This window comes from Triticum aestivum, chromosome 7D, assembly GCF_018294505.1.
Source record: "Triticum aestivum cultivar Chinese Spring chromosome 7D, IWGSC CS RefSeq v2.1, whole genome shotgun sequence".
NCBI lineage: Eukaryota > Viridiplantae > Streptophyta > Magnoliopsida > Poales > Poaceae > Triticum > Triticum aestivum.
Window position 1 is genome coordinate 322,052,540 of NC_057814.1, and position 27,359 is coordinate 322,079,898.

Here is a 27,359-nt window from a genome sequence, read left to right on the forward strand (position 1 = left end):
TATATATAAGACTCTTATTCGTGACCGTGAAGGGATTGACAACCCCTTTTTTGTGTTGTGTGCAAGTGTTTGTTAGTTTGTGCAGGTGCATATATTAGAGACTTGTTTGTGCCTCCTACTGGATTGATACATTGGTTCTTAACTGAGGAAAATACTTATCTTTACTTTGCTGCACCACCCTTTTCTCTTTAAGAAAAAAAATCAACGCAAGCTCAAGAAGTAGCAGGGGCCCACATCATTGTCAACGTATAGTCAATTAACGACAGAATTGCACAACGTATAGTCAATTAATGACAGAATTGCACAACGCATTTTCTTGAGGATTTGTCCAGACAGAGAAGGGTATAAATTGGGTTGTGCGGTTTCTGTGGTCCGCCTAACAACATGACCAGCCCAACAATTTTTTCTTTGGGAAAATAGGCAGTCCGCCATTTCTTTTTGAAGAATACCCAACCTAGGCCCATTTGTTTTCTCCGACTTATTGGACTGTAAATCTTTCAAGACGAGGAGGGATGCGTTCCGACCTGGCCAAAATATGGGGAGTAAATCTTAAAAGTAATATGAAATGGGCTGCAAATTCCAAAAAAAAATATAGCAAATGGGCAATTAATTTCTTTTTTGTTTTTGTACTTCATTGATATTTTATATTTCATTGGATTTTAACATAACATAGTATTACTTTATTTTTAAATTAGTTTTAGTATGCTCCTAATTTTGGGATTAAAAATATTTCATACCCTAGCAAAAATATGCGAATTTTTAAAATTTCGCATATTTTTTAGTTCAAAATTTTAACCCTGGTACTGACCAGAAAATGGGCAGCAATTCTAAAAATGAAAAATTGGTGCAATAAATTCCATATGAATTAGCAAATGGGCTATAAATTATAAAAAATAATAGCAAATCAGTTGTACACGCCACAGTTTTCGAGGCTAACTTATTTACGCAAGGCTTTGTCAACCTATAGTCAACGCACGATTCTAACAGCAATGATTGTTGGATGTCCATCCAACGGCCGACGTGCTTATTCAATCTGTGATCTTCCTGCTCCAGCCGCCTAAACCAGCGCCGGCGGGACTGCCTGCTCCCTCCTCTTGTGGCCGGCTGTGATGCCGCGCAGGCTTCACCGGCCCACCGTACTCCCTCCGCTAGCCTGGCCATCCCTCTACCCACCCGCACCTTCTGTTATTATTCGGTGACGGGAACGTCATGCCGCAACCGAACCAGTCAATCGTTCAACTCCCCTCGGCATGGGCATCCACTGTTGTGTCTTTGCCGGCTCCGGGTCGTTCCATTCCAAGGCCTCACCGTCGTCCACCGTGTTGGTGCTCTAAGAGCGGCGTGCTCCACGTGGTCAACATTCAACAAACGACAGCCATCGAAATAGGGATTTACGTGGAGAGGCTGACAGTAGGGACCCCCATGGTCCATGGCCGCACGCAAGCAACTGCCTCCTTATTACGCGACAAAAATAATTCCTCCCCCTAACATCTGGGGCGCACCGGTTCGGAGGCTGACCCGTGGGCCTACTAAGTTGATGCGTACGCAGGGCTTTGTCAACTTAGTCAACAAACGATTCTAGCAGCAATGTCGTTGGATGTTAATCGAGCGGTCTTGCTGCTTCTTCAGTCTCTTTATCTTCTTGCACCAGCCGCCCAAACTAGCGACGGCGGGACTGCCTGCTCCTGCCTCTAGTGGTCGGTTGTGCTGCCGCACATGCCTCACCGCCCCACTCTACTCCCACCGTTGGCCAGGCCTTCCCTCTACTCACCCACACCCCCTGTTATTCTCCGGCGACGGCAGCCTCAAACCGCAGCCGAACCAGTCAACCCTTGTACTCCCCTCCGCATGGGCACCCACTGTCACGTATTCCCTGGCTCCGGGTCGTTCCCTTCCTAGGCCGCGCCACCGTCTACCACCTTGGTGCTCTCGGACGGTACGACGTCATCAACGCGGTCAACGAATAATAGCCATCAGAAGAGGACTATACTTGGAGAGGCTGACAGCTGGGTCTATGGCCGCACGCAAGGAAGTGCCTCCTTATTACGCGCAAAATAATGATTCCTCCACCTGACAGCGGGGACCCACCCGAAGCGCCTCTGTATTTCGCGAAAAAAATGTTCCTCCCGCTGACAGCTCGAACCCACCAGTTATATCTTCGCATGCAAGGAAGTGCCTCCTTATTCCTGCCCCTGACACCTCGGACCCACCAACAACATCTTTGCACGCAAGGAAGTGCCTCCTTATTCCTGCCCCTGACACCTCGGACCCACCAACAACATCTTTGCACACAAGGAAGTGCCTCCTTATTCCTGCCCCTGACACCTCGGACCCACCAACAACATCTTTGCACGCAAGGAAGTGTCTCCTTATTACAGGGGAAAATATGATTCTTCCCCCTGACAGCTAGGACCCACCAGTTATATCTTCGCACGCAAGGAAGTGCCTCCTTGTCCTCCCTGACAGCTGGGACCCATGGTCAAAGCATACGTAGCGTTATCTGTCTGGTCGCGACCGTGTATGTACATACTGGTCGATCGGTCTCTCTGCAGCGATGAACCGTGGCCGAGTAAGGAGCGGCAGCTGTTGTAGTAGACCCGCCGACATAGCATGTCACGCAGTCTCGTCTATATCGTCTACACATACATACAGCCATGCTGCAAGAAAGTAAATACGGCTACGTACGTACATACGGGCGGGGTCTCGAACGCGTACAGCGACGGCGTCCTATTCATCGGCTGCCAACCGGCTAGGAAGGAACGGAGGAAACAGCGTCGTGTTCATCAGGAGGCAACCGACTGGGTCAGAATACGTCGTGTTCATCGGGAGCCAACTGGCTTGGACGAAACAGCCGCAACAAGGAGTGGCGTACCGCAGAACGGAGGAAACGGCCTTCTGTTCGACCGCATACGGTCGAAACGGGGTCTAGCATACCGCAAAATGGAGGAAACGGACATCCGTTCGAGTGCCTACGATCGAAACGGGGTCCTATTGATTGCGAGGGGTGTGGCGTACTGCAAAACGGAGGAACCGGACTTCTGTTGGAGCGCCTACGGTCGAAATGGGGTCATGTTCATCGGGAGGGGTGTGGTGTACCGCAAAACGGGACTCCACGGGCTACTATTCATCCACCGCCTACTGCCTCGCTCCAGCGGCTACTGTTCATGCACCGTCGACTTCCTCAAGCCTCCACGGGCTACTGTTCATCCACCGTTGACTTCCTCCAACCTCCACCTGCTACTGTTCATCCACCGCGACCTTCCGCTTGCCTCCACCAGCTACTGTTCATCCACGGGCTACTGTTCATCCAGCCTCCACCGGCTACTGTTCAACCAGCCCTCCACGGGGTCCTGTTTATCCACCCCCAACCGGCTCGGGTGTGGCGGCCTCCTCGGGGTCCTATTCATCCAGCAGCAACGGCCTACTACCACGAGGTCCTGTTCATCCAACCCCCACCGGGAACTGTTCATCAAACCCTCAACAATGGTCACTATTCATCAAGAGGAAGGTTCGATCGGCTTCAGTTAGCAGCAGTAGCGAAGGAATCGCTCGGGTTCAGTCAACAACGAAGGAATCGCTCGGGTTCAGTTAACAACCAAGGGATCGGTCACTCGGGTTCAGTAACGTAACTTGTGCAATCGCTCGGGTTCAGTTAGAGCCCAACGTCTCGCACAGGCACACGAGAGAAACGTGCAAACCTCCGTGCATCGCTCAGCCCCGACCACCTACCGTAACCGGGAACTTCCCGAAATTTTCCTCGCCCTCGCTTCTACCATGATTTTTTCCATCATGGACGGCCCAAAGAATGTCATGCAGGTGCGTCCCCGACCCGCCCAGGATGAAAAGCCCATTTTTTGTCATGATTTTTTGTCATAGAAGTAGGAGCCCACCACATCTATGATGATATGTGTTTTTTGTCAAAATTATCGTCATAGAAGTGTCATAACCATGACAGAACTTTTTTCGTTCGGGCCAAAATGTCATGGATGTGTCTTTTTTTTGTAGTGATATACACCGATTACTTCCTCTCCATCATTTTGTCGACAATCCTTGTGCAGTGAACCTTGAGGTTTGATTCACTGAACCGCGGCTGGGTAGCATAGTATCTTCAATTCGGTCCTCTTTTTCCAACATATGCAGTTAGTTTGTTTTGTCAATATATAGTGTTTAGCCTTGATACGTGTCTCCCAATCTTTGATTTTGTTTGCCGGGAGAGGAGGAAGGAGTAGCAAATTAAGGAGGCAAGATGGTACATGGACCTTCAAAGGATCTGTATGTTAATTTGCTGGTCACAGCGAGCCAGGAATAGAAATTAATGTAGTGACATGAGCCCAAGAGCAAAGACGTGGTTGCTCCTTGATATTGTTTAGTGGTAGTTGTCACATGGTTAATTTGGTACTCCTTCCTCCTCACTGTACTCACCAAATGTTTGGCATCAAACATAAACTATCAAGTACAGTACATTTTCAGGGACTTGTTTGCAAATATTTGAAAGTAAGAGGACTATTTTGCAAAAAGGTCATATTTTCGGACGGGGGGAGTACAAGTTGCATTTTTGTTAATACAAAATCCGCCGATTTTAGATATGCTATCAAACCGTAAGGATTTTGTGAACGTTATGCATGAAATATGACTGCCTTTTCCATGGATTTCCAATGAAATATTACATGCCACATTTTGACAAAATGCACAGAAGTGTGGAGTTGAGAGAGTTCAATGCAATTAGAGGAAGTCACTTCTTTCATCCAAACATATACTTCATGAGCAGGCACGAAGATAATGTTTTCAAAAGTTTCCAACGCTAACTTTAATGTACAACACAAATCATGGAGAAGATAAAAATGTTATCAATGGGCTCAACAACAATTTATCAAGATTTCCACCAAGATAGAATTCCACAGTTAAGTGAACAAACTGATAGTATTGGTCAGACCAAAGGATATAATGGTGCATGCTCGAGGAAAATTCCACGAGTAAGACAACATTACGAAAATCATTGGTTCTGATTTTGATTTGACGATAGCCCGCACTCAAATCAAAAGATTCGATAAGACAATAGATCCAACAACTGATCACGAAGGTCAAGCGATGAAGATATTATCTTCCTTCAACACACACACTAAAGATATCCCTTTGGAATGAACTAAGTTAGGCAAAGCTTTTATCCTCCAACTCCAAGTTGTTGTTTAGCTTAACCAACTAGCTCAGGGGTATCCAACACAGTTTCTTGGAGAAGGGGTGGTTTAGAGGAAAACCAACTTGATCGCGAACTCAACATAACGGTCAGGGGACAACCTGGTAATACTTCCGAGAAGATACCTGGAAAATCATGCACCAATATGTTATGAAGCTCGAGAACAATCTTGCTTTTCAGGGCAAGACGATATGATCAAAAGAGCAAGAGATTGACACAATTCTAACTCATTAATTGAGAGTGTATCTGGAAAGATGGACTGGGTAGCACGGTTACTTTTAGAATGATGATTCAATACACACTAAGAATGAAGTTACTGTCCATTAACTTCCAAGCAGCGAAGTTGCTAGGAGTATTGATTTCACACATCACGATTCATTTGTCAGCATACCGGTTATAACCAACACGGAGACCAAGAAATGAATGATGACGGTGAGAAGTATTACTGTATCAAGAATTCATAAGAGGTTGTGCAATTCCCATGACATTCCTGACATAAATGGGGTAATACTCCAGGGTAGAACAGAACAAAAGCTGGATTGGCTTTCTTGATCTGCGGAATACAACTACTTTGACCCAACCCTAGAAATGAATGAGGTACTGGAGGTTGTTTCTCCTAGTCATCCTGAAATAGAATGACCCGACGGACCAAAGTGGTAACAGGCATTGACGAACACGGATGCACAACTACTCCTAACTATCAGTTGGTAGACGAAGGTCGGAATACAAATGAAGAGGGACAACTCAAAGGAACACATGATTTTCTGAGTTGTGGGTGCATAGATTAGCATGTCGAATAAGTTTAACATATTTCTTCCGGATAACCCATGCAGAAAGGTAGGATTGGCAGTCACAATTATGGAATGGAGAACTCATCAAGAGCACTCTCGTTGTGATCTTTGGTTCAAAAGAACTTCTGCCAAGGATGGTTCATGGTATTGGAAGAATTATATACCATAGACCTCGAAGACTAGAATAAAGTTACTAATCAACCTAAAGGAGCTACAGTCACTATCTACGGTGATAAGCGAATGAGTCATGGGTTCACGAACCCAGAAGTAGAATACCTACTAACTAAATAACATCACGAAATGCTTTCAAAAATGATGGCCAGAATTACCACACTGGGGATACAACACAAGGCTGAATCTCTGGGTAGTTCACTTAACATAACATGGTCTCCTATTAACTTCAACAAATATGTTAAGGTAATGAAATACCCCAACACCATAACTTGTGTGTCTACTCTGATGGCCAAAAGACATAGGAGCAGGAAGAAATGATATGCCAATGCATCAGACTACATAGAAACCTTGGATGACCCGAATAACATAACAGTTGTACGGGCATGGAAAATGATACAACCTACATGACAACTGGCAACATAACAACTGAATTATTATGGAAACACCGATCCGAGAAGACAAAACCTTTCCTATAAGTCTCTAGCATAGTACCTCGTCATCTTGATAGATAGATGAGAAAACCTATTTTCATAACCCCGTAAAAAAGAAGAGGGTGCCTCAAAATCAGAATGACACAAGGATAACGAGTAAAAAGAGCCTCACGTTCCCTTTCACGGTCAATTCCCTTATATAACTAAACCATTTCTAGACTCGACTTCGACCAGTTTGGCTTGGTAATCCTACAGGCAGGCAGACTCTGATACCAAAGCTATCGTGACTTAACACATAGAAACACACATCATACGTACGCAGAACATGCAAGTATGTGTTGGTACAACATAACATCACAACTTAACTCTATGACTCAATGTATTCATTTAAGAGGCTCCAAAGAGCCATACATAACATGATATTACAAACATGGATCTCATGACCCAACATACAAAGTCATACAAGCAACAAGCGGAAGCATAAACCTGTCTGAGTACAGACGGTTGGAAAGAAAGAAGGCTAGAAGCTCGTCTACCTACAAGATCCTCCAAAGAAACCATACCTCTGTCTGGGATTCCCAAGCTACTCATCGAAGCCCACGTGGAACTACTAGTGAGCCCGAATCTCCTATGCAAAAACATAAATTAAGCAAACGTGAGTACAAATGTACTCAGCAAGACTTACATCAGAACTAACTACATATGCATCAGTATCAATAAAGGGGTAGTGGAGTTCAACTGCGGCAAGCCAGCTTTAACTCAGTGGCTATCTTGTACTACGACTACCAGTAATTTTTTGGAGGTGAGAAAGTGCACACGAGTCCACATATTCATCATATCAACACACCATTATGAATCCGCTCCCGTCTCCTCTGAGAAGGCAGTCCATAGCACTCACACTTATCTTGCGCATTTTAGAGTGTCCCTTTAAGTTGTCTATGAACCATATAAGTCTCCAAGTAGTCCATATCCGAGGATGGGGCTATTCGAATAGATCATTTATAACTCTACAGGGGTGTACTTCACACATGTTTGCACCACTTAGCGCCTGCACACAACATGTGCTCGGTAGACTTCAAGCGAAAGCCGGCGTGGGTGTAGACCACGACTTGACTAACCACACAAGACTCTAGTTCAGGTTTATCGCCTATCTGAGAACTGACCCGCAATGGAAGTCTGGACGATGTTTCCATTACGACCTCAAACGATGTGTACAGGGTTCCCATGTCCACCTCGTTGGATGGTACTATGCTTGGTGCACCATGTCACAATGCCTGCCGCACAAATCCTACCTCTCCGGACAGCGCTAAGCACGGCCCCCAGCACAACCTATAAACACCAGAAACTAGTTGCAACTCCTAGACAGAGATCAAGGCGATTAATAAGTCGAGCGAGGTCATATTTCAGGGCCCAATGTGTGGTAATAGCTGTTCTTGGATAACATATACATGACTTAGTTCTTAAGGGCGGTCTCAATGAGAAAAGCCACCATGTACTCCTATATGGCCTCTCATCGCTACCTTTACCAAATCGTGTTCACACACATAGCTCTCACACAGTAGGACATGTTCACCACCATTCCACTTCATCCCAGATGAATCAGACCTGACACAACTCTAAGCATAGCAGGCATAACAAGCAAGCATGAATGAGTAGGCACATCATGGCTCAAACAACTCCTACTCATGCTAGTGGGTTTTACTAATTACTGTAGCAAAGACATGTCATGCAGAGGAATGGGTTCAACTATCGCAATATGTAACTGTTGAATCGTTGTTATCCTAATGAAATAAAAGAGATCAGGAGCAAGAGAGTGGGATTGTATCGGAGTGATCAAGGGGGTCGCTTGCCTGCCACTTCCGAAGATAGCATTGTATCTTCACTAGTGACATCGATCTCAATGCCGGAACGACGTCTACCGAGAGGGAACAAACACCGGCAAACAAGAGGGAACACAATCAATGCAATGCAATAATATGATGCATGATCATGACATGGCAACATGCTGTGATTTGGGCTAATGCAACTAGCAACAATTTAAATGAAGTTAGTTTGAACCCAGGGTTCAAATTCAAACTCCATATAAGACATTTCAAATGTCATTTATTCAAATTGTCATATACACCAATTTTAAGTTGTCCAAACCTGCATGAAAATGCCACAGATGGATTATTTGGATTTTCATTTGGAGCTACAGTTGATTTTCTATGATTTTTCTAAGTTTAGCCAATTCTCTAGAATTTATAAATCATTACTGAAGTATAAAAACACCAGAAAATGTTTATTGCATCAGCTGGTCAACTGGGTTGTCCAGGTCCTGTCGGGTGGGTCCCGCATGCATAGGCACAGGTGCTAATTAAGTTTACATTTAAACTAACCTAAAATTAACAGCGGGCTGGCCCCAGTTGTCATTGACCTAGGGGAGTCAAACCCCTGGTCAAATGGGTCAACACGCCGGCAGCTTGACACCGGCGACGACAGATGCGGCGAAGGGCGGCGGGTTTTACAGTCCGGCGACCAAATGCCGCGCGGATAATCTCTGTGCGTTCCTAGCGCTTGCGTGCATCCAACGGTGCAAGCGGTGCAACCTGAAGTGGCCGAAAACAGCGTCAGCGATGAGGTATGCGGCGACCGGAGCTACGGGTGTGCTCGGTTTGGCACTATGGGGCGTATCCGAGCGAGACGGTGGTGTCCGCGGGTTGCTGGGGAGGTGCTGAGCACATTCCAATGCTCAGACGCAAGCGGTGGCAGCTGTGGCCACGGCAACATCAAAGCCGGCGGCGAGGAGTTATCGGGCTTGATGGAAGCGACGGCTATGCAGCGCAATGGAGCACGGGGAGAGAAAGGAGCGGCAGAGGAGCTCACAACGGTCACAGAGAGATGCTCGGTGTGGCGGGGGAGACGCTGGAGACGATGGATCTACGCCAGCGGTCTTCGAGCAGAGGCGGCAGGGACGAGCTCGATGGCGACACTTCCAGGCGTCCGGGCTTGCATGATTGGACGAAGAGGCACGCGGAGTCGGGGCAGAGCTCGGGGACATGAGGGTAAGGCGTGGGGTGCACCGTGGCTGCAGTGAACTGTGACGGTGCTTGAGGCTAGAAGAGAGAGAGCGTAGGGAAGAGGGAAGGGCCAGAGAGCGAGGGAGAGGATAGAGGAGGCTACGGGGCATCTCCCATGCGACGCAGATGGGCACGAGGAGGCGGGGAAGCAAGCAAGGAGGAGGTGGCCGCGAGCGTGCGCGTGCGGACACACAACTGCTCCTACTAGCAAGAGGTAGGGGACGGTGGGGAGTTGGGTTGGGCCTCGGCTACAACAGTTCTAGGCCGCACAGGTAAACCAGGTACAATTTCTGCTTTTCCTTATTTTCTTTATGTTTTCTTTTATTTATTTATTTTGTCATTGTTTTCAAATAAAACAAATTCAAACCCAATGACAAAATTCCCCTGAATATTTTTATGTTGCACAGTAGAATTATCCAAAGGCACATAAATTATTTCAAAGTTATTTCAAATTATATTCTGATAATATAATATAAATTCAAATACAAATACAATATGATTTAAATTCAAAGTCCCAAAAATAATTCCTCAAAAATGTTCCTAATTTTGGTTTGATATATAAATCTTGACAAAAATCTTAGAACTATTTTAAAGGCATTTTTGAAACATTGGATGCATTTTTTGGGGTTCTTTGCCCTTTATTTAGCAGAGGCTTTGAAAATTCCCTCAATTCAAAATTTTGAAATTTAAGGATGATGCATGATGCTCACAATGCAACTAATCAAACCAAAATAATTATTGGAGCTAAAATAATTCTAGGGCTGTGACAGTACATGTATCCCAACTGCAATTAAACTAGCCTACTAGCAATATGTTCAAGTTTCACCTTCGGAAAGGATCATCTACAGTTCCACTTCAAAGACTCCCTTCAACATTTTTCTTAAACTCAAGAGCAGCTCTGACGACGTTCCCTCTTGTGATGATTCCAACCTTACAAACCGAAGTTTGTTTTAAGATAAATTAAGTAGAGCAAAAAAAGGAGAAAAATAGCAAGGCTTGGCCCACTCACCAATTTGCCCGAACTGTCGACTACTGGCAGCCTGCGGTATTTACTAACAAGAAGTAACCTGCATGCCAAAATATCACCACCATCTAATTAAGTTATCTTTAAGAAACATTAACATACAAGTTGGTCCATATAATCTCTGGAAACCAATCAGTGATGTACACGTACCTTGCAGCATCTTCAAGGTTAGTAGTTTCACGCACCACAAGAGGTGCAGAAGTCATAACATCACTAACTACTTTCCCATTGGTTTTGCTTAAGAGCTTTTGTATGTGATGGAAAGTCTACAGGCAGGGGTTGGAGTAGAATCAGAGAAAAACATGAAAATAAACAATGTATACTAATACGAGAAATTAAGCATGCAGATACACATGCTTGGAGAACTCATTGCATTCTGATTCGCGCCAATGTCATTTACTCTTTTTCTAACTGGTTATCAATGATTTGGTGATGTTCCATTGAAAATGCAGGCTACCTCCTGTGATATCTCACCATTCAATATGCATAGGGATTTGCACCGCTATATTAGCATGGTGTATTCTTTGATATAGTTTATTCTACATTTTCTTGTATAAGTAGTATAAGGAGGTATTCCTTGCACAGACTGTCCCCTCCTGGCTCACTCATCCACATGCTCCTGTGCCTACCCCCAACAACGAACAACGACATCATCATTAACTCATGAATCACATGCATGTGGATTTTGTTGAGCCCAGAGTTTTGAATCATGCAACACATCTAATATTCAATTTGTACCAAGCCTTTAGACTGCAATATTATTTCAACTTTACAAATATCACAAGTTTATGTTTTTGTACCCATTTTAAAATTGTAATATGGCTTCAACTTTAAAAATAATTTATGTTTAATGCATTTAAACAATTTTCAAGATTTAGTAAATGTTAAATCAAATATATTTTCAGGAAGTTATGTGTCTTCTATAAAACTAAGAATCGCATCATGGGGTAACTAAAATAAATAGTGGATTGAGTGATTGTTAAAATTTCAAATAAAAAAGAATGAGAAATCCATATATTAGAAAAGATTAGTATATGTGGATTGAGTAATTGTTGGAAAAATCATGATACAAATTCCACGAGATCACGTCTTTCTTTTTATTTCTAGTAAAAACCCAAGAACTTCGTGATAATAATTCTAGAAAAATTACATACTAATCTTAGGAGTTTTTCTCATGTAAAAAAGCTATGTTACTACTAATGTTGCCTGCTGATTTATCAGTGCAGCCGCATGTAACTATTTATCTTCATGGTCCAACAAAGATGAATTAACACTATGCAGCTGCACGTAACTATTTATCTTCATGGTCCAACAAAGATGAATTAACACTAATTACATTGCATGCAGTCGTTTGTTTTCATTTATTAAAACATGGTTAATAATATAACCAAGTGCTTGTTATATAAAGCCGCCATGTCTTCTATAGCCATCATCTATAACCACTTATACAATAGTGTGGGCTATAAGGTTGGCTATCACATTACTACTTTTTTTTCTCCTCTCTCTTTCTCTTTCATCACATTTATTATATTTGCCTAGAAGTACGCATATAGCCAGCCTCTTGCATAAGAGCCCACTTTCCTTACTTTTTCACATCTCTCCTCCACATAAAAAAAAATTGTCATGTAAGCAGGCTATAAGCCCACTATTGTACTTGCTCTTAACTCATCATTACTTCTCTGCAATGCCATGCGAGTCATACTTGTTTGTATTAAAACTGTATTGGCTCAATAGGGAAACTAAAACGATTTCAGTCCGCATCCCAATGTTTCAAATTACAGGGAGGTGCGCCTCCATGTGCTCCTCGTCTGCATCATGTTCCATCATCTACAAAGCAGGATACTGCTATATACTTCTCCACAGTTGTACAAACAGGTACGATCCAGCAGAAGACCGAACCATTCATAAACAAAGCAGGACACTGCTGTACACGTGTCCACGATGGAAAAGAAACGATTGAACCATATTACAAAATAAAACTAGCCAGATGGTTTTATAAAGATCACTCTGAAAATTCTGCAAGACTGAGAGTGATGTTATTCCGCATCTCTTTTCCAGAGAATATGAAAAAATGTGTTCGCATAAAGAATAACATGAAACTAGGTTCAAATCCACACAAACCACAACCAGAGGAGTGGTAGCAATGGAGATCGAGACCAACCCAAGGCCTCCGGGATGTCCAAACAAGCCACAACCAGCAGAGGCGCAGGGCGCAGGAGAACTTGCCGAGGTGGAGAACTCCAAGCCCTCCCAGATCGGCTGGACGACAAACATGCTCCCAATTAAGCTTGCATTTTCCACCATAAATCCTTTAGGTACAGCCCCAAAGGAAAGCCTTCATCTTGTTGCTCAGACTCTTCTTGATGCCTTTAGACACGTTGATGGAAGGTAGTACACGGCTCAGACTCTTTCTTGGGGATCAAAACAATGTCTGGCAAATTGAGCCAATGAAAGTTAGCCATTTGCAGGTTGGAGAAGAGGTTAATCACCACCATGACATCTGATTTGATGGTGTTCCAGCAAGCTCTGAAAAAAGCACCGGTAAACCATCTGGGCCGGAGGGATGATCAGCAGGGATTCAGCCTGCTGACATTGGGCATGAGGAGCAGTTTTGGCCAGAATGGGATGATCAGCCAGGGGATTCAGCCTGCTGACATTGGGCACGAGGAGCAGCATGATCAGCATTTACAGCATAATTCTGACCCTAATCTGCAGGATCAGGTTAATATTGGAGGTCAGAATGTTAATCATATCTTGGGACCAGTTATTGACTTAAATCAAAACCCACGGCAGCATGTACCAGGAGAATTCCTGGAGATCAGTGATCTTATAGCAGGGGCTCATGAGCTCAATCAGGAGGAATTCCAGAAACTGGAAGAGATGCTTAATCCTGTGATTCATAATCATCCTCCTATTCAACCAATTCTTCATGAAGTGCAGGCCAATGATCTGGATCTTAATGTTCCTGTGGTGGAGATGGCCATTAGTGATCTGACTGTGACCTTCAGTTCTGACTCAGGACTCAAGAGAACACTTCTAGTGATTCCGTCAATGCATTCCAGGTGAGCATGGGAGTTCCAAATGAAAAGCTAGTTGATGTTCCAGTCCAGCAAGCTGGCAATATTATTATGAACATCCATCTTGGTATGGTGGTACTTGAACAGCAAGTGGATTATGATGCTCTGCCTCTGACTGCACTATCCTCTCACCAGAGAAAGTTGGACTATTTGCCTTGTGCTGCAGTGGAGGGGACTTTTACTTTTGCAGATGCAAAGCATGAGGTGCTACTTGAGTCAGAACCTATTCTACAGTCTACCCCCTGTCTTCTCTCATTGTGCAGCTACTGAAACACCTCAGATTGCAATGACAACACCTGCCACTCTCTCCTCTGCTATAGGCAATCCTGTTCAAGCTGATTTGGAGAAGAATGTTGTTCAGACCCAGGACAAAGAGGTTCAAACTGCAGACAATCTCCAGCTTACTGCTGTCTTCTCTCAGGAAGGAAGAGCTGCCTGGCAGAAACACTTTTGTCCTGCTTTACCAAACTGCCAGTCTGTCTGTTCCAGTATCTTGGGCTGACTTTTTCATAGCTAAATTGCTGTCATCTGAGGATTTTGTGAGGGTAAAAAATATTCTTCAATCGAAGCTTTGGCAGTTAATCCAGGAAGGCAATTCAAATGGACTGTCTTTTCAGTTTTTCTGGTCCCTCAAGTCTGCCCATCAGAAGCCCCGCCAGTGTGCTCTCTGTTTTTGGCTGGACAGAATGCTACCAAGGGTTATTCCACCCCCACAGGCACTTAGATCCTCTCATGTTGTGCAAGTGGAGCATTTTAGTACTTCTGTGGTGCACATCAGGAGAAGGCAACAGAAAACTCCCCTAGTGGTCTCAGAAGTTAGTAGGAGTGCTAGACTCAAGCAACTGGCCAAGGGCTACAAGGGTAAGACATGCCTTGACAAAGATTGTCTTGCATGTGCTGCAGATACTCCTCCACTTAACAAGAAGGTGGTCAAGAGCCTCTATGATAAATTTGGGATGGTGGAGAGCAAGCCTCCAGTGCAGAAGAAGCAGAAAACATCCAAGAAGGTTCCTGATGATGCCAAGACCAAGAAGAACCCCAAGAAGAAGTAAGGCAGTGAAGGAAAGAGGAACTGCAGCTCTAGTCAGCTTCCTTTGTTATCCTATGGCTTATTACTTAGCCTTCCAGTTCCAGTTTCTGAATGTTTATGTAATGCAGACTCTTATGGCTTTATGTTCAGTTAAAGGTCTATGTGACTATGATGATAATCTGCAGTTTGTATATGTTGTTGCCTTGGCCTGGTCCCTCTCAGGTCATTGCTATGTACCCTTGTGCACCCCACTCCCTCTATTTGTTCACAGTGACCAAGCAAGCTTGGAAAGTACTTAACTGGAACATAAGAGGCATCAATTCTCCAGATAAATGGCTGCATATCCAGAATAAGATTGATGAGAGTGGTTGTTCTATGGTCTGTTTTCAGGAAATCAAGAAAGAAATTATAGACATTTCCTTCATCAGAAAATCTGCCTAGCCAGATTTGATTGTTTTGCTTATTTACCATCAGGAGGATTACTAACTGTCTGGGCCTCATCTCAATTTTCTGGAGAAGTGCTCTTTCAGAATGAATATGCCCTCTCAGTTGCTTTCAATCGACCAGATGTGGCTCATGTTGGACCCTAACTAACATATATGCTCCTTGTCAAGATGATAAGAAGCTCGAATTTCTTGCATGGCTTGATGGCATTCAAATTCCTGAAGAGGCAGATTGGTTATTAGTAGGGGATTTCAATCTCATCAGAAGTTTTGATGCTAGGAAAAACCCAGGGGGTAGTATCAATGAGATGCTTATGTTCAATGCAGTCATCAGTAAACTTGGCCTAGTGGACATACCTTTAAAGGGTAGGAAATATACCTGGAGTAACATGCAGACTGCTCCTCTTCTTGAAAGATTGGATTGGTTCTTCACCTCACCAGCCTGGACTCTTTCCTGCCCTAATACTCTGGCACTATACCTCTGGCCATGACCACCTCTGATCATGTACCCTGTGTCATCAACATACAAACCTCTATGCCCAAGAGTAATCTCTTCAGATTTGAGAATAGATGGCTGGAACATGACCAATTCCTGCCCCTGGTAGAGTCAGTTTGGACACGAAGTATACACTTTGCAGATGCAGCCAAAAGACTCAATGCAAAGATGAAAATTCTCAGGAAAAATCTCAAGGTTTGGCCAAACTTTATCCAATCTCAAGCAAGATATTTCAGATATTAATGCCCTAGTAGCAATGTTGGATGCCCTTGAAAATTACAGAGTGCTTATTGATACAGAAACAGTTCTTAGAATGGACCTTAAAGCACAGCTCCTCACTCTATTGAAACAACAAAAGGTTTATTGGTAGAAGAGGGGTAAAATCAAATGGGTTACTCTTGGGAGTGAAAACTCACAATTTTTCCATGCCTTGGCTACCATTCAGCATAGGTCTAATTGTATTGCTTCTCTCACCAATGCTGCTGGAGACACAGTAACTGATCATGAGGCCAAAGCGCAACGCTTACATGATGCTTTTAAGGACAGACTAGGCCAATCTGAACCATACAGTATTCCACCTGAGCTTTTGAACTTGATTCGCCCCCACTCAGGGCTTGATTGCCTGGAACAGCCTTTCACACACAAGGAAATTGATGATGTCATCGAAGACTTGACTTCAAACAAGTCCCCTGGGCCAGATGGATTCAATACCGACTTTATCAAAAAGTGTTGGCACGTCATTAAAAAGGATTTTTATGACTTGTGTGATCAGTTCTATAGAGGTGAGCTTTGTCTGCAAAGCATGAATAGTGGTTTCATCACCCTTATCTCTAAAAAAGCTGGAGCTCTGGGGCTAATGACTATAGACCAATATCTCTCTTGAACTGCACCATCAAACTCCTCACCAAGCTACTGGCCAACAAGCTACAAGCAATTATACTAGATCTGATTCATATCAATCAATATGGTTTTATCAAGTCTAGGACTATACAAGGCTGTATAGCTTGGGCATATGAATATCTCTTTCATTGTCATATAAGCAAAAAACCTACTGTAGTGCTCAAGCTGGATTTTGCGAAAGCTTTTGATAAGATTGAGCATGGAATGATTTTGGAAAATCTGAAGCAGAAAGGCTTTGGTATCTTGAAAATGCATGAGTTAACCAAGGAACTCTCTAGATCATCAAGACCTCCTAAGGGAGAAGGATCTCTCTAGATCATCAAGCCCTCATCTCCTAGTGGATTTGGGAAGAACTACCCTAGCTACTCTCTCTCTCCCCATCTTAGTTGAATTTGGATCTTGTGGTACTTGTGTGTATTTGCTTAAAGAGGGCATGTGTCATTGGATCTCGTCTTTGAGTGCTTGTTCCCCTTGTGTTCTTGTTTGTTCCCCTTGATCCCCTCCGAGTTGTGAAAGATTGGGACACCTAGGGCTTTGCCCTATATCACCTTCTCATTATGACATCATGTGCCACAAAGGTAGAGCTAATGTGGTAGCGGATACTCTTTTCATATTGTTTCACAATATTAAGTTTCACGTCATTGGATTTGCTCATACAAATGCTTTATATGTCGTTGACCTCTATTTGCTAACAACTATGCTCATTGCCTAGAAGGCACTTGTTGGGGGACCTACTACATGGATGATAAATATCTTATGCGCATTAACAACCATTGTGTTCTCGAGAGTTCGTTGTGTTTGCTCCTTTTGCAGGGATCCCACGGAGGTGGTCTCATGGAACATTTTGGTCGCGCGACAAGACATACACTATACTCGCCCACAAGTTTCTTGACGGTATTGTGGATCTTAATCAGAGAACAAATCCCCCCCCCCCCAACCTCCAAGTGAACTAATGACAAGATCTCGTGCAAGAGCCATCAAAATTGAGGTGACTTCACTCCTACTTGAGCTCCCAATGACAAGATCTCATGCATATGAATAAGACTTGGCTTACCGCAAAGTGGAACCTTATGCGTGATTAGGTACTGTCGGATTACGGGTTCCAGCAAAACCCTTAAGGTTCGAACCCTAGGGTCATTATCTTGCTGTCCAGAGCTACTTTGGCGTCAAGAAGACGGAGGACGTACTTGCTACACATTTCTTTTGGCCAAAGATGAGACGGGATGTTGAGCATTTTGTTGCTCGCTGCACAACATGTCAAAAAGCTAAGTCACGACTCAATCCTCATGGTTTATATATGCCTTTGAATATATCTATGGATTTTGTACTAGGATTACCTCGAACAAAGAAGGGGAGGGATGGCATATTTGTCGTCGTGGATAGATTTTCGAAAATGGCACATTTCATACCATGTCATAAAAGCGATGATGTGTTGCTGATTTGTTCTTTCGTGAAATTATTCGCTTGCATGGTGTGCCAAATACTATTGTTTTAGATCATGATACTAAATTTCCTGGCCACTTTTGAAGATGTTTATGGGCTAAGTTGGGGACTAAACCGCTTTTTAGTACTACTTGTCACCCCAAAACTGATGGACAAACTGAAGTAGTCAATAGAACATTGTTTACTATGCTTAGGCCTGTTTTGAAGAATAACAAAAAAAATATGAGAAGAATACTTGCCTCATATTGAATTTGCTTATAATCATTCTCTACATTCTACTACTAAGATGTGCCCTTTTGAAATTGTGTATGGTTTTCTACCTTGTGCACCCATTGATTTGTTGCCTCTTCAATATTCGGAGAAGGTTAATTTTGATGCTAAACAACGTGCTGAATTAATTTTAAAAATGCATGAGTTAACTAAGGAGAACATTGAGCGTATGAATGCTAAATATAAACTTGCTGGAGATAAGGATGAAAACATGTTGTATTTGCACCTGGAGATCTTGTGGCAAATTTGACAAATTTGACCTGTGGACGAAATCAAATCACAGAATGAACTGCCCGTGAAACTATTTCACGCGGCTGACCTTTTTGTGTGACGCCCGACACGAAGGCGCCACACTACACTGTGCAACGCCTCACAGATAGGCGCTACACGCCTGGCCAGCGTTACACCCCAGACTGCCTAAAAATTGCTAAGTCATTGTGCAGAGCCTAAGAGCTAGGCGCTGCACTGTATAGTGTGGCGCCTAGCTCTCAGGCGCTGCACTAGTGGTTGCACTACAAAATGAAGCAACCACTAGTGCAACGCCTAGAAGCTAGGCGCCACACTACTCTCAGGCGCTGCACACTGACTTAGTAAATTTCGGATCACACGGGTGCGACGCTGGCCAGGCGTGTAGCGCCTATCTGTGAGGCGTTGCACAGTGTAGTGTGGCGCCTTCGTGTCGGGCGTCACACAAAAAGGTCAGCCGCGTGAAATAGTTTCACGGGCAGTTCATTCTGTGATTTGATTTCATCCATAGATCAAATTTGTCAATTTTGCCAGATCTTGTTTGGTTACATTTGCGCAAGGATAGATTTCATGATTTGCACAAATCAAAGCTAATGCCGCGTGTTGATGGTCCTTTTAAGGTGTTAGAAAAAAATAAATGATAATGCATATAAACTTGGGCTGCCTGCAGAATTTGGGGTTAATCCCACTTTCAACATTGCAGATTTGAAGCCTTATTTGGATGAGAAAGATAAGCTTCCGTCGAGGACGACTTCATTTCAAGAAGGGGAGGATGATGAGGACATCAATACCATTATTACACCCACAGCCCCTGTTGCTATACATACTGGACCAATTACTAGAGCTCGCACACGCTAATTAAATTACCAGGTACTTTCGTTTCTTGGTAACAATTCTAATGTTTGGTAACAATTCTAATGTTCATGAGAATATGATGTTGCCTAAATTGAATACATTTGTGTTGATTACTAATGAAGGGTCTAGCATGGAATAAAAAGGATGAACAGAAAAGCAGGATCAAGCATGGAGATGAAGGCGTGCGCGAAAGGAACCAGAACGACGTTTCTAGTGCATATTTCAACACTTTGAAGCCTCCGTGATGACATACAAAGACATGGACGAAATATACAAAATGCCCCTTCATAAATTTCGTCCATAGCTTATTTTAGGTGCTGCGCCACCTTATTTTTGGGTCAGGCCCATGTAATTTTAAAATACAACCTCTTAGGCTGTTTGTAGAGTCCGTACGTGTGGGGAAACAGAATTAGGGTTGGTTTCGGATCCCTCCTCCAAGGAGTCACAAAATACCCCCCCCCCCCTATTCCTCCGTATATACAGCCCTTAGGGCGTCGTTTAGACTTTTGAGATTTGTTTAGTTAAAAGTTAGCCATTGCAACTTCGTGTACTTCGTTCGTGTCCAACGACCAGACCAAGACCCGTTTCGGATCCCCACTTTTATTAATACTTAACATATATTCACAAAATTCAAATTGCATTATCATACTCTTGCTTGTTCTTCGATTGCATGCAGGAATAGACCTTCATGGTCAGGCTGATCGTGCTTACGGCATCGTCAGTAACCTCAGGAGATTGGTTTAGCGATTGCTAAGACGCAACGTCGTGCATGTTTGTAGTCGGATCGTCAAAGTCGTCTCCACCAAATCGATAGTTATCATCTCATCGAAAAATCGGGACACCCTCGCCTCTATCAGATTTGGAGAAGAATATCTCTCAAGACCTCCATATCTCCTAGAGATTGGAGAAGAACTACCCTTGTTACTAGTTATTTTCACTGGTTCTTGAATCCAAGATGCACCTCTTGTGTTGGCCTGAGGTTTGAGGAGTACTTGGTGTGGACCTTGTCCAATAGCGTTATTCTCTTGTGTTTCCTTTGGATTTGTGCCTTGTTCTTATGTTACTTCTCAAATCCACCTCCAATTCATGAAGAACGGGCCACCCTTGCAGTCTTGCCCCGTATCAGGAGAGGTTGTGCAAGCCCTGGCAGTGGTAGGAGGGCTTGGGAGAAGGTCTAGCCCATTCCTGCCGTGATTGTCAGGGAAAAATCTGCATCAAGCCCAAGTTCATGTGGCTGCCAAGCCAAGGTGGCTATCAAGCTCAAATCCGTTTCCACCACCGCCAGTCTGATTTGACTGAGCCCAAGCCTATCATTCCCTTTCACAAAAGTAAATAAATTGTTCTACACCTTTGCATCTGGCAGCTGGCAATAGCAAGTAATTTTTATTTGAACTCTCCTACAATCCTACATGTCATCCCACATCCAGTGACAAACTACCTCTACAACTTGTGTGTATGCGTATGCGCGTGTGTGTGCGTGCGTGCGTGTGCATGTGAGGGAGGGGGGTGGTCCTAAAGGTAGATGCATAACCATGCGACACAATTAAGTCTATTATCCGTCCAAGCCTTTCAAAATGTACCTTCCAAGTGCTGTCCACCTCAGGAAATATGTCAGCTTCAGTCTGTCCATTTCCTAAAGGAAAAGAAATTGAAACGTTAATCAATGCAAGACAGCTGATAATATGGACAAAATATTATATAAACAAGGTGAAACTTACACAACAATTCCAAACAATACCTGATATCGAGTCCAGTGCTAACAGATCATAATCTGAGACCACACCAACCTGTTGTATGAAATAAATTGCAGCACGAGTGAATACTGTGCTTAAAAAATGTCGTATATTAACACTGTGTACAAGAACATCATGATATTAAAGCTCTATGAAAATCGACAGATTAATACCAGGGACAACATAGGTTAAGTCAATGGGATACTGGGATATACATGCTTTCAGAGTTCATGTTCATTCGACAGAACAGGAACTAAACATCTAATGGAGAAGACATTTTCCAGGTAAATGTCTCCTACTGAATATCAATATTTAGAACTTTCTTAAGCCTTAACATACATTCAGAGTCAGAACTGAACATGAAGATATCAACCCTGTAGTTATATTACAGATTACTGGTAGTAATTAGCAAGAACATGAAATGTGCCAACAGAAGAGGAGCTAACAAAGAAGTTTAATTTCTATATGCTCGCTTCTATAATATTATTTCTAGGCACATCCATGTAGCCTAGAGTTAAGGCACAAGCTTGTTGAGGAGGTTGCCCCTCTCTTTCAAAAGAAGATAGTGGTTCCTCGGCCCATTGTCAATTTTATTTATATGAATAATAGCACTTTATTTTGGGAGGATAGCAATCTGGTAGACTTCAAAATAGAACCATCAGGTGCAAACGAGAAGGAATAGGCCACGCTATATTGACGAGGATATATAATATATGCACGTCAAGACATGTAGATAACAAGGAAATTAAGTCCCATCCAGAACACATACATGTTGACTCCAAAACACATACATTCGGAACCCCGGTTGCATATCATCAACTCTCTGTTTGCTACAGTAAAATAATAGCACCACCTACCAAATTCCAGTGATCATCGGTAACAGGAAAGCCAGTTATTCGATGCTCCACCAGCCTCTCAAGAGCTGCTCAATTAGAAAAGGCTGCCATTAGGAAATGAGTGATATTCTAATGACAGAAACCAAGGCAAAACGTCAAGGCAAACAAAGCACCTTCATCTACTGAAGTGGATGGTTTCACAACATGGAGTTGTTCCCTTTTAGTCATAAAGTCACCAACAGTGTAAACTCCACCACCCTCCTGAAAAGCAAGAAATCCTGAGATCAATGAATTCTTAAAACAAACTACATACAAATACTTCCATCTGGAAACAGAACGTCGAATAATTTATGGTTTTATGCCCAATATACATTAAATAAAGCCATGATCCTTGCACAAAAGATTAGAACCAGATACATCATCATGCAAAAGATATCTGTTGGAATGTTTCCCAGCTCAATAAATGTGATGTTGCTTGTTCTCTGAATAAACTCAGTGTTATACATTTATATTACTTTATAATGTGCAGTGACACAAACACATCACGCTGTCAAAAGAACATTAAAGAATAAAATGTAAACAACTAATAGCGGGACTAATACACCCAAAATAGATATAGAAGAACAATGCATAAGAGTTATCAGAACTTACGAGAGGCTCACGAGTCGTTCATGAAAGCTTAAAAGCATTGTGTACTTTCAAAGGGAAAACAATCATCAACTTTGCTCCCGATTTGTATGTGATGATGAAGCATTTGATTGTTTATTGTAAACAGTAGCTCAGTGCCAGTGCGTTGCTATGGAACCACAAAAAAGCTGAGGAGTTGGCCACATGGCATGGAAGGGCAAAGCATAAGGCTGTGTTTGGTTCAGCTTCAGCTGCCAACTTTTGGGTCCAAAAGCTAGAAGCTGAACCAAAGGGTTGGAAGGTATTTACCCACCTTTGCCACTAGTAAGTGGAAAAACGTTTCGTTCTTATTCCTGCTACACAGTGCGCGTGAGAAGAACAGGCAACAGCCAGCGCCGCCACGGCCTAGGGTTGGCTCGCCGGTGGCAGCACATCCCCTCCAGCCGGCCGTGGCCGTGCCATCGCCACTGCCGGATGGAGCAGATCTCGACAGCGAGTAATTCCCTAGCATCCGCCGCCACTTCTGCCGGCCCTGCTGGCCAGAACCTCCCCAGCCCAGCAGCGCCTCTGTTCCTCCAGGCTCCAGCCGTGCCTTCCTCCCTCGAGCAACACCTCCCTCCCAGCCAAGCGTGTGCGGCCCAGCAACGCCACTGCACACCGGGATGAGATGATGGTCATTTCTTTTTCTTTTTTGCAGTATTCCTGAACATGTATTCCTGGAGTATTTCTTTTGTGGACTTGGAAGTTGAAAAGGCTGTAGATTGCAGATTGTGACCATGCACATACTTGCTTGTTTAACGAGAGTTGGTGAAAAACTGCACTAGTTACATGGGTGGTGTTGTGTGATTGCAGATTGATGAGTATCTACCTCCAGTGCTACGACAGGGGGTGGCATCAACACAAGTGATCCCATTCAAGAGGAGGAGAACAAAGATACCATAAACAAATTCGTAGTAGGATAGCTAATGCTTCTTCTGTGAGGTTAGCTATGTTGATGGAGGCCATCATCATGTGAACCATACTATTTTTGTATGGTCCGTGTCTTCTGTAATTATATTACAGGCTCTATTTATACGTATGCAACATTAAAAATGTGTAGTTCAATTGTCTATATGTTAGCTACGAATTGTCTGAAGGGGAGCCTTGGCGCAGCGGTAAAGCTGTTGCCTTGTGACCATGAGGTCACGGGTTCGAGTCTTGGAAACAGACTCTTGCAGAAATGTAGGGAAAAGCTGTGTACAAAAGACCCAACGTGGACAGACCCTTCCCCGAACTCTGCGCAAGCGGGAGCTACGTGCACCGGGCTGCCCTTTTTTAGCTGTGAATTGTCCCGGCCATAGGAGGGTTGCATGCAGTGACTGAAACAACCATAGGAGGGTTGCAAGATATGAAACTGAAATTCAGAGACGCGGAAGGATGGGCATATGTTAAAAATAAGACACGAGGAGAGCTATTTGGGAAGAAAGAGGGTAGCACAATGACGTCTTTCATCGTGTTTGAATAAGTAAATTTGTTTGATCTATATGAATTGTCTATTGTCATAATTTTCTTTCCAAAATGATCGTTCATTAGCCTACCAATGTACAAATTGTTGCTTTACAGTCAATTAGCATATAAACATTAGCATAGCACAATGACGTCTTTCATCGCATATTTGTTGCTTTACAGTCAATTAGCATATAAACATTAGCATAGCACAATGACGTCTTTCATCGCATATTTGTTGCTTTACAGTCAATTAGTAAATTTACTTGATCTATATGCTATTCTATAGCATGCGGGGAGTTGGTTAGTAGGAGTGGAGGAGCTAAAACTCATAGCAATGTTTTGAGTTCGAGGCTAATCCCGTATTTGTTTATTTGTACCTTCTACAAGAGATTGGTCCCACGCGAAAGTAAGACAATATTTGTTTACTTATACCTTTTACAGCTGGTTCTACATATGAGTAAGTGTGCAATTGTTTATTTGTTCCTTTAGCAAGAGCGATGGTCCCCAATGAGTATGTAGTACATCTATTGAACTTTTGCAGGCTTGTTTGCCCCGTGTGTGAGTACGAATGGAGAGTGAGGAGTGAACTCACAACCAACTCCAATCTTCACATGTAGGAAAGATACAAGGACATCTAAAAAGTAAGAACCACATGTTAGAGTTTCACTAACGGTACATTAATTCTTCAAGTGGCATATGCGTCCCAAATGACATTCATAATCGTCGACAAGGATCCTAGCAGGCTACTTCCTAACCATTTTTTTACTAGAAACATGAATGCCCTCATCACCAAAGCAGAGCAGCGCACACAAAGGTGATCAAATGGAAAATTTGGCATACATCTATCAGATTGACATGCAAGAACATGGGCATCTCCCTAATGGCACTGTAATCAGACATGCATATGCATAAACTCCGTCCTACAGAAGTAATGAGAGACACGGGTCAGCGAGATAAAAAAAAAATGTCCACATACTCCCAGGTTATCCTGCAGAACAACTTTAATTAGCTCAGGCACATACAAAGATCTTTGCGGGCAGCTAAAATGATACAATAGCAACGACATCAGTTGGAACCTATAATCCAAATATGCGCGCATCCACCCCTCTGATCTAACATAGGACTCGTATAAACCCCGAATCACCGTTTCTGGCAACTATCAGCATCCAATTGCAAATACAGAAAAACAGTAAACACAAGAAGCAAGGAACGGAGCTGGGCTCACCACAGCCACGGAGGTGCGGTGCGGCAGCTTGCCTCTAGCGGCGGTGACCGCGAACGCGCGGACGGATGAGGCTGGGGGCCGCACGAGGGGTGCACCGGAAGACATCCGTGGCACTGCAGACAGACGAGACCGCCGCCCGCCAGCGACGGCCGGGCAATCGAAGGAGAGGAGCAGCAGCCTGGCGGCCATGGTGCTAGTCCCCTCTTCTCTCTCCCTCGCACCGCACTCGCGTCGGGTTCGCTCGCGGCTGGAAACTGGTGAGGGGAGGGAAGGCCGAGGGTGCGGAGGAACCTGTGGCTCGGCCTGCTTGAAGAGATGAAACCTCTTTTTTGTGCGTGGGTGGGTCGATCCCTGTGTGGGCGAATATTAAAAATGTTAACACGTTCGGGAGCAGCTACGACGGCCCACATGATCCTGTGTGGTAACTGCTTATCCCCACCCGTGAGCCCGAACACGTGTGTAATCAACTTTAGTTGCCATGTGTAGTTAACTATAATTGTCATGTATTTTCCTAAAAAAAATATAATTATCATGTATCATTAAATATAGTTGCCATGTGTAACTAATTGAAGTTGTCATGTGTGGTTAAACCATAGTTATCATGTATGGTCAACCATAGCTGTTGTGTGTGATTAACTAGTTGCTACATATGCATAGTGTGTAACTAATTGGAGTTGTCACGCGTAGCGTTAAACCATAGTTACCATGTATGGTCAATCATAGTTGTCGTGTGTGATTAACTACTTGACACATATGCATAACTGTAGTTGCCATCTATCACCGTGCCCACATGTTCGGCCGAGCGTCGTGTGTCCGTTCGGGTGAGAAGCGCTCAGACATGTGGCACTAAATGATAACGTCCACACAACGCTAGGTGCTTACGTGGCTCCTACACATGCAATTCTAAGAGTGTAAAAGCGGAATGTAAATCATTGCATATGAAGGTAAAGGGAGGGGTTTGAAAGGCAAACGTAATGTAGACACAGAGATTTTTTGCGTGGTTCCGATAGGTGGTGCTATCGTACACCCACGTTGATGGAGACTTCAACCCACGAAGGGTAACGGTTGCGCGAGTCCACGGAGGGCTCCACCCATGAAGGGTCCACGAAGAAGCAACCTTATATATCCCACCATGGCCATCGCCCACGAAGGACTTGCCTCACTTGGGTAGATCTTCACGAAGTAGGCGATCTCCTTGCCCTTACAAACTCCTTGGTTCAACTCCACAATCTTGACGGAGGCTCCCAAGTGACACATAACCAATCTAGGAGACACCACTCTCCAAAAGGTAATAGATGGTGTGTCGATGATGAACTCCTTGCTCTTGTGCTTCAAATGATAGTCTCCCCAACACTCAACTCTATCTCACAGATTTGGCTATGGTGAAAAGATGATTTGAGTGGAAAGCAACTTGAGGAAGGCTAGAGATCAAGATTCATGTGGTTGGATTGGAATATCTTCGTCTCAACAGATGAGTAGATGGTTCTCTCTCAGAAAATGAATGCTGAAAGTGTAGGCACGTTCTGATGGCTCTCTCATAGATGGAGAGGAGGATGAAGGGGTATATATAGTCTCCACACAAAATCTAACTGTTACACACAATTGAGCCAACTCGGTCAGACCGGATATATGAACTCGGTGAGACGATTCAGTTTAAAATGTGAACGTTAGGCTTTTCGGTGGGATCGACAAGATCAACTCGGTGGGACCGATGAGCTAGGGTTAGGGTTAACCGATTACGAGAACTCGGTGAGACCGATTTCAGTAATAGGTAAGCAGAGAGTTGGTCAGGCAAACTATGTGGATCGCTCCTTTCGGTGATACCGATACATTATGAAAGGGAAATGGAGAGTTTACACTGCGAACTCGGTGGGGTCGATCGCTCATTTCGGTGAGACCGATACGTTACGAAGGGAAGCAGAGAGTTTGCAATCCCATCTCGGTGAGACCGAGATCCCTATATATCGGTGAGACCGAACTGATTAGGGTTTCTGGCTATGGCTATGTCAAGTGAACT

At 43.8% G+C, this 27,359-nt stretch overlaps 1 protein-coding gene across 14 annotated transcripts; it reads right to left on the reverse strand.

Moving 5' to 3' along the window:
- Positions 1 to 238: 238 nt before the first annotated feature.
- On the reverse strand, positions 239 to 25,693 carry LOC123166411 (CBS domain-containing protein CBSX1, chloroplastic). 14 transcript variants are annotated; one of them, XR_006483501.1, is made up of 11 exons: positions 25,343 to 25,693; positions 22,176 to 22,263; positions 22,024 to 22,088; positions 21,172 to 21,220; positions 21,014 to 21,066; positions 15,603 to 15,815; positions 10,824 to 10,939; positions 10,659 to 10,716; positions 10,476 to 10,579; positions 7,154 to 7,218; positions 239 to 524 (listed from the first exon to the last, which is right to left on the reverse strand). XR_006483501.1 is itself a non-coding variant. In XM_044584210.1 (10 exons), the coding sequence occupies exons 1-9, from the start codon at positions 25,529 to 25,531 to the stop codon at positions 10,505 to 10,507; spliced, it is 906 nt and encodes a 301-aa protein (XP_044440145.1). In that variant the 5' UTR covers positions 25,532 to 25,693; the 3' UTR covers positions 239 to 524; positions 10,476 to 10,504. The 14 variants fall into 14 exon arrangements, 12 of the variants coding, with proteins under 12 accessions (XP_044440145.1, XP_044440154.1, XP_044440146.1 ...); XM_044584210.1 differs by lacking the exon at positions 7,154 to 7,218; XM_044584211.1 differs by lacking the exons at positions 239 to 524; positions 7,154 to 7,218 and adding an exon at positions 4,904 to 5,319.
- Between the last annotated feature and the right edge of the window lie 1,666 nt (positions 25,694 to 27,359).

Bases quoted from the DNA above. Each gene is read 5' to 3' on its own strand.
- LOC123166411 (XM_044584210.1), bottom strand. From the start codon at position 25,531: ATGGCCGCCAGGCTGCTGCTCCTCTCCTTCGATTGCCCGGCCGTCGCT. The intron at 15,816-21,013 runs GTACATTTTGAA...TACCAGGGGCAG, and splicing joins AGGTGGACAGCACTTGGAAG to GAATTGGTCATGTTCCAGCC. The intron at 10,717-10,823 runs GTACGTGTACAT...TTTGGCATGCAG, and splicing joins AACCTTGAAGATGCTGCAAG to GTTACTTCTTGTTAGTAAAT.